The 15,228-nt window shown below is 32.2% G+C and overlaps 2 protein-coding genes across 2 annotated transcripts; one reads left to right on the forward strand and one right to left on the reverse strand.

Annotated features, from left to right (window-relative positions):
• Positions 1-2,858: 2,858 nt before the first annotated feature.
• LOTGIDRAFT_58640 (hypothetical protein) lies at positions 2,859-5,452 on the reverse strand (the record flags this gene model as incomplete). Its single annotated transcript, XM_009066039.1, has 4 exons — positions 2,859-2,891; positions 4,455-4,543; positions 4,810-4,924; positions 5,339-5,452. Coding segments are annotated over 4 exons (351 nt in total), but the record flags the coding sequence as incomplete, so codon positions are not given.
• A 1,960-nt stretch (positions 5,453-7,412) lies between these two features.
• Positions 7,413-14,968, forward strand: LOTGIDRAFT_236038 (hypothetical protein). The gene is made up of 14 exons (XM_009066152.1): positions 7,413-7,454; positions 7,769-7,888; positions 8,146-8,249; positions 8,479-8,540; positions 9,018-9,162; positions 9,432-9,530; positions 9,839-9,993; positions 10,554-10,648; positions 10,895-11,015; positions 11,476-11,631; positions 12,478-12,618; positions 13,053-13,235; positions 13,763-13,888; positions 14,251-14,968. Exons 1-14 carry the CDS (start codon positions 7,419-7,421, stop codon positions 14,937-14,939), a joined length of 2,232 nt encoding a protein of 743 aa, XP_009064400.1. The 5' UTR covers positions 7,413-7,418; the 3' UTR covers positions 14,940-14,968.
• The last annotated feature ends 260 nt before the right edge of the window (positions 14,969-15,228 follow it).

Raw genomic sequence — 15,228 nt, forward strand, 5'->3', positions numbered from 1 at the left:
TTTATATTTTATTTTTGATAGGGTTCTATCTTGATTTCATATTTTTGGTGCAAACTTTAACTGAACTGTTCTCAGTCTCTCAAATTTTTAGATTTGAGTTTCAGTCATTTATGGCAAATAGTTACTTTAACTGTCCTCAATTCAGTCAACTCAGCTTTAATTATAAATATATATCTAAGACTACAGATTATAAAGCCATGGTAATTAAGAGCCAAAGAAATGTTATTAATGAATTACCTGATGAGATCTTTAAAGGATAAAAATGTAAATATATTACAAATACACTCATTAGGTAAACTGGTCAATTTCAATACCATTTTATTTTATGTCTGTTGTGTAGGCCTACCAAAAAAATTCACTTCAGATCTCTTACTTTAACCAAGACACTTTTAAACTAAAATGTAAAACAAGCTTATTCTACTCTCTGGTCACATTGAGTTCTAAATTGAATTTTTTCTCTCATGTCACAAATATTCAAAATATGAATATCAAGTTCATACCAATTGTCTTAGAATGCCTTTGGGTCCATGAATATATAAGTTTTGAAAATTTTGCACTTGAAATGAACACACTTCTCTCCAAGAAATTTCATGTGAAAATGACACATTTTGAACTGAAAATCTCCCTCTGTACATTCATAGTTTCAAATAATTTTGTTTTCAATGGTTGGCATATTCATCAACCCAAAGACAACCTAAGACTCTCAGCAATATTTGGAGATTAATATTTCAATTTATGCAAAAATGATAGCCAAAATGTGATTTAGAACTTGATATGGCCAAAGAGTAGTAGTGGTATCAACTCTTGAGGAGCCTGTCACGCTACCAGTCACAAAAACTAAGCAATAGGCCTAGCTTACCTAGCAGTAACTGGTCATATGCTTTAGAAGTTAGGTCTATTTTAATATAGCTTGGATCTTAGGTAAGGGACATTTGATTATGCTATTTGCCTTGTACAAAGGGTTAAAAACTTAAGCTAACAAATAAATATGAAATAATGCTATGCCAAGGAAATGTGAATGTAGTCCTAGTTGTAAAGTTCATCAATAAACTTTTTAAAGTTCACAAAGTTCTGGTGAAATTAAAAAGTTTGTTTCACAAATTGCTAGTTTGTTTACCTGTCTTTTTTTGGTTTGACATCTTTCCAGTCTCCATCACAGGAGAGTAAGATCAGACAACATTTAAGTTTGGTCTTTAATATTTCAATCAATATTATAACATGATATTAAAAATTCCTTTGATCTTAGGAATAGCAAGAAAGTCACTCACTCTGCTGTGTTTGGGCTTGGTCTCAAGATTAGTTGCTTATCCATAGATAGTGGGTTGACTTGTGAGAAGTGAAAAATATGTGGGTTTAGGTAGCCAGAGTCTACTGTTTAGAGCTAAAGGACAACGCCTATGATGTTCCTCATATCATGAAGAAGCAAGAATCTTAATATCTAAATCACCTAATTCATTGATCCAGGCAGATATTTTAAGATGTGTAGTGGTATTTTTTCCATGCTACACTATTAAACTGATAACTCTACTGGTGAGCAAAATTTTTTGCCTAACAAAAATTTTATGCTGTTGTAATTTATACATAATCATGGTTTCCAAATACCAAACGTTACAAAGCAGAAAAGGGGAGGTGTGACTGTGGCCAGCCACATCTGTGCAATAATTCCAGGTGTCAGGAGTATCTTTTCATCTTTATTAGGTAAATGAGCAGTCCATTTATGTTTTAGGTAGTTTAAGGCGCGGGTCAGTCTTGGTCAGAGACTTTTGTCGCCGATTAGAGTCTTGTTTTGGCACAGGCACACAAGGAGACAAAAACCTCCCGTCAGTCATTTGCCACCTTGCCGATAATCAGGTGCCGGGCATGCAATTGGAAGGAATAGGAATTTGATTGAATGATGAATGTCTGTCTTACAACAATTATCAATTATTGATATTACAAATCCTGTCAGAGACACGATAATCTTGTCATGGAAGTACAGACATAACAAGATTTAACTCAAGATTCGAGTCAGAGACAAAAATCTCCGACCAAGACCGCTTGTGTGCCCGCACCTTTAGGTATCAGTAGTCTGGTCTTAAGTTAGTTTATTACAATATATTCTACATTGGAATGAAATGGACTGCTCGCTTTATTGGGTTGATTCAGACATAATTGTGAACAAATATCTTTGCTTGTCTAAAAAATAAACTGAAATATGTGGTATATATCTTTATTTAAATGACTATATAATATATACAAATGTAATGATACATGATTTTGAAAATTTATACAGCTCAATCACCTTTGACCCTTCTAACGGCCACAAAATTACCTTTACCAAGTCACAAAATTACCGAGATTGATCAAGTGATGTCTCATAATGCAAACGTCAATACTTAAGTTATGGGTATACAACACTTCAAATTAAGGGTATACAACACTTCAAGTTAAGGGTTTACAACACCTTAAGTTAAGGGTATACAACACCTAAAGTAAAGGGTACGCAACACCTTAAAGTGATACTACGTCTTAGGATCCTGTTATGTTATTCATGACACAAGATATATTTACTGGCTCTGATTCGCCAAGTTTAAAATTCTTAAATTTTATGTTAATTCTAAGACGTAGTATCACTTTAAGTTAAGGGTATACAACACTTTAAGTTAAGGGTATAGAACACTTTAACTTAAGGGTATACAACACTTTAAGTTTACGGTATACAACACTTTAAGTTAAGGGTGTACAAAAATTTAAGTTAAGTTTTTTGAGTTGCTTAAAGTAAAGGGTACATGATTTATGATTTTAAATATTATTTTTACTCAGTGTTCACATTGTTAAACTTTGGTAACATCATCAGTTTACTATATACAGTTTTAATATTTCTTTAATGTCTTTCTTATCAAAGCCATTCTCTGAAATAACAAAAATAACCCTGCATCGTAAATAATGTTATATCAAGTAATATAACAATGAATTGAAATTTGCTACAAGCCAGTTCACCTCCAATGAAATTTGCCAGAAACCGGCTCACATACATTGAAATTCGCTAGAAACCGGTTTACCTACAAAGAAATTTGATAGAAACCAGTTCACCTACAATGAAATTTGATAGAAACGAGTTCACCTACAATGAATTTTATAGAAACCAGTTCACATCACCTACAATGAATTTGATAGAAACCAGTTCACCTACGATAGAAACCAGTTCACCTACAATGAAATTTGACAGAAACCAGTTCACCTACAATGAAATTTGTTAGAAACCAGTTCACCTATAATGAAATTTGTTAGAAACCAGTTCACCTATAATGAAATTTGACAGAAACCAGTTCACCTATAATGAAATTTGTTAGAAACCAGTTCACCTATAATGAAATTTGATAGAAACCAGTTCACCTACAATGAAATTTGATAGAAACGAGTTCACCTACAATGAATTTTATAGAAACCAGTTCACATCACCTGCAATGAATTTGATAGAAACCAGTTCACCTACAATGAAATTTGATAGAAACGAGTTCACCTACAATGAATTTTATAGAAACCAGTTCACATCACCTACAAAGAAATTTGATAGAAACCAGTTCACCTACAATGAAATTTGATAGAAACGAGTTCACCTACAATGAATTTTATAGAAACCAGTTCACATCACCTACAAAGAAATTTGATAGAAACCAGTTCACCTACAATGAAATTTGATAGAAACGAGTTCACCTACAATGAATTTTATAGAAACCAGTTCACATCACCTACAATGAATTTGATAGAAACCAGTTCACCTACGATAGAAACCAGTTCACCTACAATGAAATTTGACAGAAACCAGTTCACCTACAATGAAATTTGTTAGAAACCAGTTCACCTATAATGAAATTTGTTAGAAACCAGTTCACCTATAATGAAATTTGTTAGAAACCAGTTCACCTATAATGAAATTTGTTAGAAACCAGTTCACCTATAATGAAATTTGTTAGAAACCAGTTCACCTACAATGAAATTTGTTAGAAACCAGTTCACCTATAATGAAATTTGACAGAAATCAGTTCACCTACAATGAAATTTTATACAAACTAGTTCACCTACAATGAAATCTTATAGAAACCAGTCCACCTACAATGAAATCTTATAGAAACCAGTCCACCTACAATGAAATCTTATAGAAACCAGTCCACCTACAATGAAATCTTATAGAAACCAGTCCACCTACAATGAAATTTTATAGAAACCAGTTCATCTACAATGAAATTTTATAGAACAGGCTAGTTTTTTGAAGCAAGAATAATTTCTGTGCACGCAATAAGTTAATTCAAACTGAGTCACTCAAAATTAATCTCTCTCAAGCTAGTCATTCTTTTCTATAATCTGATTTAGTTCTAAGGAAAAAATTAAAATTGAAAAATCAAGAGCTTTGTCTTACATTCAGTTGTTCTTTCCAACAATACTACGCAGTACATAATAAATAACCTATGTACCTGTTTATGAGCCTCTGTAACACAGGCCTTTTTAAATGGTCGGACATCTTCTGAACCAAATCCAGGTAACCACATGTTCCATGTTCTTTCTACAAACATATTAACAGCAAAAGTTTTAGTAAATTCATATATTAGTTCTTTAATACTTAATAATACTTTACATTTTCGGGCTTTGATTTGGGTCTTGAATGTATGTAAATAGTTTTCAGAAGTACTAGAAATGTACGAAAATCACAAATTCCCTTAAAAATACTTCTAACTATATATAAATGTGTTTTCTATATAAGGTCGAGTCTCGAGAAAAGAGGAGTCATACTTTTAAGTGAATCTTTTGAAGAAAGTTGACAGTTATTACCTAGATATAGCTGAACATCTTTTACTTCTAATGTATTAGATTTTCTATGTTTAGCTATTTGACAAGCTGAGCTAACAACATTCTCTATAAAATCATCTGCTACTTGTAACAACACCTGAAACATCAATCAATGCAGAAATGCGACTTTCATATAAATTAAAGGATTATTGTCCCATCTGAAAAAAACTACACTGCTCTAAGCCAGTCCACCATTCTGAAAAATCAATGCAACCATACAATACACAGCAACAACATTAGTTGCAGTATTCTTCTGCAGACTCAATCACATACAAATTCAACTCTTCCAAGATCTGATCAATATACATAAGCGTACCAAGTTTCATCAAAGCTGCAGTCTCCATTGTTTTCACAAGTCAAATTTGACTATTTTAGCTTGTCAAGGACAATCAATCTTCATTAACATATTGAGTTCAATCAAAATCTGATCAAAACTTAAGTCTTTATAGTGGTAATAAGCAAATACATCCACAATGTTGTTTTAATGTAGGTATATCAAAAAAATATGTACCTCTTCCACATCATCATCTAGTTGTTCTAAAGGATCAACTTCTTTCACTAATTCTTGTAGCCTTCTCTTATCTAATACTTTACTATCACTAACAGTAGCAGCACCAACAGATCCCCCACCCACAGTATTATTAACTACTGGGGTAGTGACAGGCACATAGGGTGAAGCAACACTACCGGTACTGGCAGGACGGACTATAGGAGAACCAGTCATAGCTATAGGTGTAGTAGTAGGTGAGGAAGTGTGTGTTATTGGTGATGATTGTGGTAAACCTGCTACTCCACTTAAACCAGGTGAATTCTCCATTTTGGTTACTATGGATCCTGTAAGCTGAAGAAATAAAAAAAAAACTTTCAACTCCAAATAAAAAAACTTATTAAATATGTTTTAACAGGATGATCTGTTTCCTTTTTTTCTGCGGAGTACTACACTCCATCCATAATATAACTTGATTGCTCTTTGGCTCTTACCCAACAACAACAAAAGTTTTTATAAAAGTTATAAAAGTAATGCCAAGTGCCCAGAAAATATAAAAGCCAATACATAACATTGAATAAAATTTTTTTAACAGAAAGTTGATAAATCTTTTATTTTTTTAAGTAAAATTTTTAAATAAATGCGAAAATATTTTTTTTTTCTTAATAACATACCTTTAACTGTTCTTTGTTTAGATTTCTGGAGTAAAATCTGAAGCTTAGTTAATTCTTCTTTTGTTTGAGGAGTATGGGGTCCTCTACATAAAGTCTAAAAAGAAGAAATTCAATATAATCATATACTTTGCATACAATTCAAGCCCAGTAAATTTTGTTTAATTTTTTTCTGCCCATGTTTGAATAGCCTGGCTATTTTTTGGACTTTTAAAATTATCAAATGACTAAAAGCTATAAAATAGATTCAGTTTAGGATTTTATAAAATGTCTGGATAATATTTCTATTTTTTTTTCGGCTTTGACCAGCTCATGTCATACTTACAGTTATTTGCTGTTCTAATTTTCTGATAGTTTCAGCATAGTTGATAGATGGTGGAGTGGAGGAAGGTGGTGCTGAAGCAGGAACTGCTGTCAATGTAGTGGTACCTCCTAATGGTGTTGAATTAATGAAGGATGAAAAGTTATTGCTTGTATTTTCTGGTGTTGATGTCATTCCATAAAAGTTTTCCTACAGCTATCATCTTATTTTCTACATTCTTTATCTCATTAATAGGACTTATCTTTAAAAAAAAAAAAAACATTTTGTTACTGTCCGAGGTATAGGGACATAGTAGAATATCCAGCTATGTCTTGATCATTGACCGATCAATAGTTTAGCTTTGTAAAGAAACCAAAATCCATGCGAAATTTGGCTTTATATACCGGTACCGTGATGATTCTCAAATTGTCAAATACTAGACAAACAAAAGTGGGTTGAACCTACTCACATACAATTATGACATTCAGCCTTTATTCAGCTGATATCCCATCCTAAGTTAAAGTTATGTGGCCGTATTTGTTGGGTTTTCTCAATAAGAATTTAAAGACGGGAAAATGAAAATCCTAAATGTGTTTATTCAATTGCAATTCTCCAAAATTAATCTATTTATATGGACTTGAATGAAGACATTAGGACTATATTGTGACACAAATGACATAATTTGATAATCTTATATTGTGATGCCAGAGTCAGAGAATCTTTTCTGTTTCTGAGCTCATTGTAATTCTTTAACTTTGCCTTTTGCCGGTTAGACTTGGACTTGGAGTGTGATCGAGGAGGGCTAAAGCTAAATTGATTCTATGTCTGGGGTTGTAGACAGTCTGACAAGGAAGAATTCATGATAAACGTTACAAGCCGAATACAAACAAAGCACCAAATTTTCAAAGATATGACTCATTCTTACAAATTATGAGACGTTGACTCGCCGGCGTCTAATTCTGTCTCTTTTCTGAAAATTTTCTCTTTACAACCTATTTGTGGCATTAGTAGTCTTGTTTGTCATAACAAGGTAAATCAATATTTTCTAAAAAGACTGGACAATCGTGAAAAATATTTTACGACAATTTCCAGATTGCGACAACCATTGAAGAGTATGTTAAAAATATAAACAATGGCGAAAAATACTGGAACTTTAAGTTCTGCTTCTGTAAGTAAATAACCAGTTGATTTCGAAATGCCCAGCTTGAAATTCGGGATACATAAATGCAGCCTATTAGACATATACCATGCTTTACTTTATGGTTAATTTATCATGTTCTATTAGGATTAGTATTACCATTACCAATGCAATGTCGCAATGACAACGTCCACATGCCATACATTGTTGTCAGTGTCATATGAATAGAGACATAACCCACATTGCAGTATGTGGCACCGAAAGTAAGACATTTTTGAAAATTTGGGCGAACTTTTTTTTCAATGTCAATTCAATTCACTTGTGTATTTTCTATATATTGGTAGATGATAGATTTGAAAGCTGAGCTATTTCGTAAGCAAGAGGAGTATAAAAAGAAGAAAGCTGAAATACTATCAACAAGTGAAGGGTATATCAAAGGAAAGGTAGAAGACAGTGGAAGTAAGGTAGTCAATAACTCTTATTTATAACCAGGTTTTTGCTTTGAAATTATGATCCAATTCTGTCATTTATTATCTATGTCTACGTCCCCTTTCAAAAATTTCAAAAATTCTCTGAAAATTGAATTTAATTTGGCTGAATGTATTTTTGAAAAAAAAATTCTTTTACACTTTTCAAACTTAATACAAATATATTAAAGTAAGCTTACATCCACTTTTTTTCTACTTGGGATTACATCTTACAAACTACATTTTCTTTATAGAAGAAAACCAATATCTGGAGTAAGAAGAATAAAGGTGTTTTAGAAAGAGCTCAAAGAGATTTTGAAATAAAGGCAGAAGAAGAAGATGTGAATGAAAAATCCAGGTTAGTTGATGAAAATGAAAATCTGGATATTTATGTTTTTTTCTGAGAGTGACTCCACTGATCATCCATGATCTGATGAAATTGTTATGTAACTTTTGTTTTATGATTTGAAGGAAACCAATCAAATTGCACTTTCAGTGTTGCAATTTTAAAAAAAAAAAAATTAGACCACAGCCCACATCATTTATTCAATCATTCTTTTTAGTTCAAAGTTCATTTATATTTCCAGAAAAGCATTAGAAGCCAAAGCTAGACTGTATGACAAGATTACTAATAGTTCAGAAATACCAGGTTTGAGTTTGCTTATTTTATTTGATAAATTTTCATTTCCGACTTCCAATACCATGAACATTTATAGAGTTGTAAAGCGCCCCACAATTATCTCTATGTTTCTGACACTAGCCTAATTTAGAATGAAAGTTAGGAAGAGAAGTCCTTGGACCTACCTGGAGTGATTCACTAAAATATACGACAGAAATGAACAGAAAGGTTGGTCAGTTTTTAAAGGGATTGTAAAGAGGTTTTCTACAGGGACAATGATAGCATCAATTTACACGAACTAAAACTAAGTGTTAAATGATGATGTCACTAATCATGAAAGGTCTTATATTATAAAGCATATTTCACGATTTGTGACTTCATTAAACACTTATTTTTTGAGGAATTGCAATCAGTATCAGGGTATCAGTGTCCCCAAAACACATAGAAAACCTATTTACAATCCCTTTTAGTAGACTGAATTTGAGTTCATATTTTTTCGTTTTACAGAGGAAGATGGAAGTGGGACATATTTAGTTGATTTTCAAAGAAAAGTCATAGATTCTATTGATGAGAAGATAGAAAAGAACAGAGAGAAAGAGAGAAGTCCACTAGATGATGATGTGCCATCACCTTCAACCCCAGATGAAGAATGGTAATATAAGTTTTTAGAATAACCCAATTTTTACCAATGAATTTGATTCCACTTTCGAAACTTTTTTGTCAAGCCAGCTTCTTCATGACTTAACTTGGTCAAGGTCATTAGACATTCAGACACGGAGATTAGAACCCACAACCACCATTTGTAACTGAGCAAATAATTCCATTCCAATGTTCCACCTGACTGTGCTACAAGCCTTCCTTATATAGCCAGTGCATGTGTTTTTGTCAAAGTATACATTCCCTAGTTTCTTATCTTTATAGGGTTGATTATATTGATACACTGGGACGTTCAAGAAGATGTTTAAGGAAAGATTTACCAGTCCTAATTGAACAAGACAAGAAATTTTCCAAACAACCAGGGTTAGCAATGACTGTCATAATGATATTATACTATTCTTTGTTGAGCAAAAGTTTTATCAAAATCTGTATTTGAGATAAAGTCTTCTGGAATATATCAAGTAATAGAGTTTATTTCCAATTATCTGTATCATTTTCCATAATTGATTTCTGTTGTATGGTTCTCATGCAATTGAACTATGGATATGAAGTGGAAGTTTTGACAGGAGCATTTTTAATATACATCCTTTTAATATACATGTAATTTTGTTATATGGATCAATGAATTTGATTGATAGTAGTCGATAAGTCAAGCTATTTTTATATTATAGAGCTCAAAATGAAAAAATTAAAAGTTCATCTGAAAATCTACCAACTCTGCTGTCAAATGATATGAGACGAGAAATAGAACGGCAAAAATGGGAGAAAGAAGAGCTAGAAAAAATAAACGAAGGACCTATACATTATGCTAATGTTCAACATAATGGTAATTCATTTTTATACATTAAGTTTATAGCTCAGTGTGAAATCATTTGTTTTAGTGTGCACCAAATTTCAGGAATTTGTCACCCGATGCATTTTCAAATGGATGTAAATTCATGAATTATCATTTTTACCAAATTTCTGTTTTTTTTTCAAAACCAAGAATTAGTTTTGTTCTTTTCTAATTCCTTGAACTTTTTTGTGGCATTGTTTTTTATTGTCTTTATATCCTATTACATTGTTATGGCATTGTTTTATATTTTGTGCAGACGTCAATTTGTGGATTATCTGATTTTACAGTGTGCTGACTGTGGTTCATGTATTTTTGACAATTCCTAAAAACGTTGCACTGTGGCTAGGTTATTGTGTACCAAGACAGGCCATATTTTCTGTCTTGCCCAAATGACTTCTCGCTTTGATATTAATGAATACTAAATTGATCAAACCACAAATCGCTTGTTTGCTTGTAAACAGCCCACTCAATAAGCCACGCCAAGATCAAATAATAGCAGAGAATAAACACTTCTTCAAAATTACTTTAATGGGTTAATTGATAATTTGTAGAAATCAGAACACATGGTGTTGGATTTTATCAGTTTTCTAAAAATGATAAAGAGAGAAAGGAACAGATGGAAACTCTTACTAAGATTCGTGATGAGGTACTTATTTTTCACATTTTTACATGCCTTATGGAAATGGGGTTATACTTTTTATTGTTCATCAAGGACACATTGTGGGAAAGTAAAACCCAAATTAGAGCAATACAACAGCCTCCAGGTTTCACTATCACAGAATTTGTATCCATTCAAGCCTGAATCTGAATTTGTTTTTCTGTTAGTGTACATAACGAGATATTTGACATCTATTATAAGACAAGCTAATGGCTGATATTTTATATATCCTAGACTGTTTCATCACGTTCTAAAATAGAGAAGTTAAAAGAAAAGAGAAAAGCACAACTAGAAGCTAGATTACAGAAAGTTAAACAACGTAGAAAAATGAAAGAAGGTTATGTGGAAAATGAAGGTGAGAAAACTTTACACATTTATTTATGGCCAATTAAAGTCACACTAGCTATAACAATGTCAAAAACATGTTAATTCCAAAGAAAATACTTGCAAGTCATACCTTTGCAAAATCTTTTTGTAAGAGTCATATTTGCAAATTCTTTTTCTATTTTATAGTGGAAAGTAAAGATGTTTTCTATTTTACAGTGGAAAGTAAAGATGTTTTCTATTTTACAGTGGAAAGTAAAGATTTTTTCTATTTTACAGTGGAAAGTAAAGATGTTTTCTATTTTACAGTGGAAATTAAAGATTTTTTCTATTTTATAGTGGAAAGTAAAGATGTTTTCTATTTTACAGTGGAAAGTAAAGATTTTTTCTATTTTACAGTGGAAAGTAAAGATTTTTTCTATCTTACAGTGGAAAATAAAGATATTTTTCTATTTTACAATGGAAAGTAAAGATATTTTTCTATTTTACAGTGGAAATTAAAGATATTTTCTATTTTACAGTGGAAAGTAAAGATGTTTTCTATTTTATAGTGGAAAGTAAAGATGTTTTCTATTTTATAGTGGAAAGTAAAGATGTTTTCTATTTTACAGTGGAAAGTAAAGATGTTTTCTATTTTACAGTGGAAAGTAAAGATTTTTTCTATTTTATAGTGGAAAGTAAAGATGTTTTCTATTTTACAGTGGAAAGTAAAGATTTTTTCTATTTTACAGTGGAAAGTAAAGATTTTTTCTATCTTACAGTGGAAAATAAAGATATTTTTCTATTTTACAATGGAAAGTAAAGATATTTTTCTATTTTACAGTGGAAATTAAAGATATTTTCTATTTTACAGTGGCAGGTTAAGATATTTTTCTATTTTACAGTGGAAATTAAAGATTTTTTCTATCTTACAGTGGAAAATAAAGATATTTTTCTATTTTACAGTGGAAATTAAAGATATTTTTCTATTTTACAGTGGAAATTAAAGATATTTTCTATTTTACAGTGGCAAGTTAAGATATTTTTCTATTTTACAGTGGAAATTAAAGATTTTTTCTATTTTACAGTGGAAAGTAAAGATTTTTTCTATCTTACAGTGGAAAATAAAGATATTTTTCTATTTTACAGTGGAAAGTAAAGATATTTTTCTATTTTACAGTGGAAATTAAAGATATTTTCTATTTTACAGTGGCAAGTTAAGATATTTTTCTATTTTACAGTGGAAATTAAAGATTTTTTCTATGTTACAGTGGAAATTAAAGATATTTTTCTATTTTACAGTGGAAATTAAAGATATTTTTATTTTACAGTGGAAAGTAATGATGTTTTCTATTTTACAGTGGAAAGTAAAGATTTTTTCTATTTTACAGTGGCAAGTTAAGATATTTTTCTATTTTACAGTGGAAATTAAAGATATTTTTCTATTTTACAGTGGAAATTAAAGATATTTTCTATTTTACAGTGGAAAGTAAAGGCATCTTTCTTTTTTACAGTGGAAAATAAAGAAAGTGAAGTTAAAAAAGAAGATGAAATTGGACCCAAAATAGACGAAATGTTGACACAACAGAGATCTATAGTAGATAATGAAACTAAGAAAGACAAGCCTTTAAGAGAATGGGACAAAGGCAAAGAAAGTAAGAGATCTAACTTATTGGGGGAAGTTATGTTATTGCATAAAATATTTTGGGAACATGTGGTAGAGAAATTGTAAAACCAAGGCAATGAGTAATATTTGGTCCAAAATGTGTGCAACATGTTTACTTTCTGAGTGTAAAAATGTTGAAAAATTCAAATTAAGCAAATCATAAATTAGTGTCAAAACCTACATACATGCCTAATAATTTTTTGTGCCTAATTCAAGAATTTTTGACGTGGCGATGGTAATTTAGCAGAATGTCTATGCGACAGCTATTGACAAGAAAGTGTAGAAAAAACAGATAGACTGCCTCAGCTGAAGGTCAAATACCAAACATTGATTGTCCAAGCCAAAGAGAATGGTGCCATGCCAAGCCCACAGTCTGAGGACTTTGATGTAATGATTTCATTTGTCATTCTTTGACAATTTCAGGATTGTTTGCGTGGTCTGAGGAGAAATATTTTGAAGACAGAAGAGAAGAAAGAGATCCAGAATTTGCACCACCATCCATTTATAAGGATGCTCCTAAACAAATGGGCAAGAAGTCAAAGATAAAGAAGAACCAAAGGAACAGTGCTGAGAAATTAGTTGAAGTACAGACACCTATTGAAACAGGTAAAGCACAATTTCTTAATATTATTCTTTGAGCTGTACACCTGTCAACCTTACAACTTGCAGAATGACTAACAACTTGGGGCTTTGAGGCTTAAATTGCCTGATTTAAATGATGTGAGTACACCAATGAAAAACAGATGTCGCAAGTTCCCATCAGTCTCTTTTGTTTTTTATTTGACATTAAAAATCTATTCATCAAACTAAGTAGTCAGAATCTTAGAACATCCAGTTTTTCCAATGTCTTTAATGCATTTGAATCATCTGCAATGGCAATCCAGGAGTAATGCCACAAGGCTTGGCCAAGGACGGTTGGAAGACAGGATTCTTAGAATCTAACTGACATGGACATGTTATCTTTTCCTATTGAAATATAGATCTTTTTTATGATGAAATTTTGGACCAACAACTCCACCAAATATTTAGGAGACCACTGTCATACATTACTGGATAATAAAGTCCATCCTGCTACATTGGTTGGTATGTTAAAATAATACATAACAGCATTGGATCTGCATCATTATTTTCAGTAGGAGAGAAGACAACAGCTCATCAGAGTATAGATAACATGTTATCAGAACAGAGATCCTTAGCTAGTCAACCACCACAAAACACAGAGGGTAATCTCAATATTACAAATCTAATATATCATCCCAGTAAGTATCAGATGGCCTTGCAATAGGGATGCATGTTCTATTAAGCTTAAGGTTATATCTTTTGGCTGGTTGCATTTCAGAGCTATCCGTGTCACTTTTTAGAATGAACATCTGATGCCAGGTTAAACTACAATTCATCAAAAATCTATTGTGGAAGTCAGACTCTCCAGTACTTGGACAAGGGAATTAACTGAAGCATCTGAAGTTCAACAGACTTTTGTTGAATTGTAAAGGCAGCAGATGCAAATTTGAAATCCTGAAAAGTAGTTTGGATTGCAGAGATTGAATTCTATCAGATGGTATCAGATATATTTCGATGAATAGTTATTCACTCTGTAATGTGTGTCTTTTCTGTATTTCAGACTGTGTTCCATATTCTGGGGATGAGTCAAGCAATTATCAGCAACAATGGGGAACTGACCCTGCAGGATTAGGACAAAGTGACCTAACTCCACATATACCCAATTTTAGTGTGCCACCTCCTGGGTACAATCCAAATATTTTTCTTCCTGGTCAAAATCCTTCTAACCATCAACCACCCATATATCCACCTCCTTCCTATTACCCTCAAAACTATGCACCTCAGCCAAATCAGAACTATGTGCCTCAGTATTCTCAAAACTATATGCCTCAGCCAAATCAAAACTATATGCCTCAACCTAATCAGAACTATGAACTTCAACCTCCAAGAACCAACACAAATTATTCTCAATACTTCTCACACCAAGGTCAAGGTTTATCTGGTCTGAATTTCGGATTAAAGAAGGACACTGTGGGAAGTACTGTATCTAAATTAGATATTGTAGACACACGTCTAGTGAAGAAGGATGATGGATTAGACGATTTGGAGGAATCTAGTAATGTGGAAGCCATTTCCAGCAAGGCAGTTCCTTATAAACCGGGAACTTTTTACTTAGCAAGTTTGAAAAAAGAGCAAGAAGCAGACTCTTTGGATCACCTAGTATCAGAAGCTCCATTAGTTTCTAAACCCCACACTATGGATTCAGGGTCTCAGTCTTTCAGCAGTGATGGTGTTATTTACAAGTCTTGAAGTTGAGATTGAATAAAATTTGATGTATTTGTTTGTTTTATATTTTCTGCACCTTATAAGCTAAGGAAGACGGGGAACCTATTGTGTAATTAGAAATTTTGTCAGGACAGTGGCATAAGCCTAATCATCTTTTGATTTCCAACTGTCGAGGATCTACATGCACAGCCTGTGGCACATTGGGCCTAGGTTTATTGTCCCAACCAAATGACTAGCTTCTTTTCTCCATATCAGCCCCTCTGGGGAAACTGGCTTAAAAAAGTTATCTCGACCTATGCCAGGATTGAACCCT

Source organism: Lottia gigantea, assembly GCF_000327385.1.
Source record: "Lottia gigantea unplaced genomic scaffold LOTGIsca_73, whole genome shotgun sequence".
NCBI classification, from domain to species: Eukaryota; Metazoa; Mollusca; class Gastropoda; family Lottiidae; genus Lottia; species Lottia gigantea.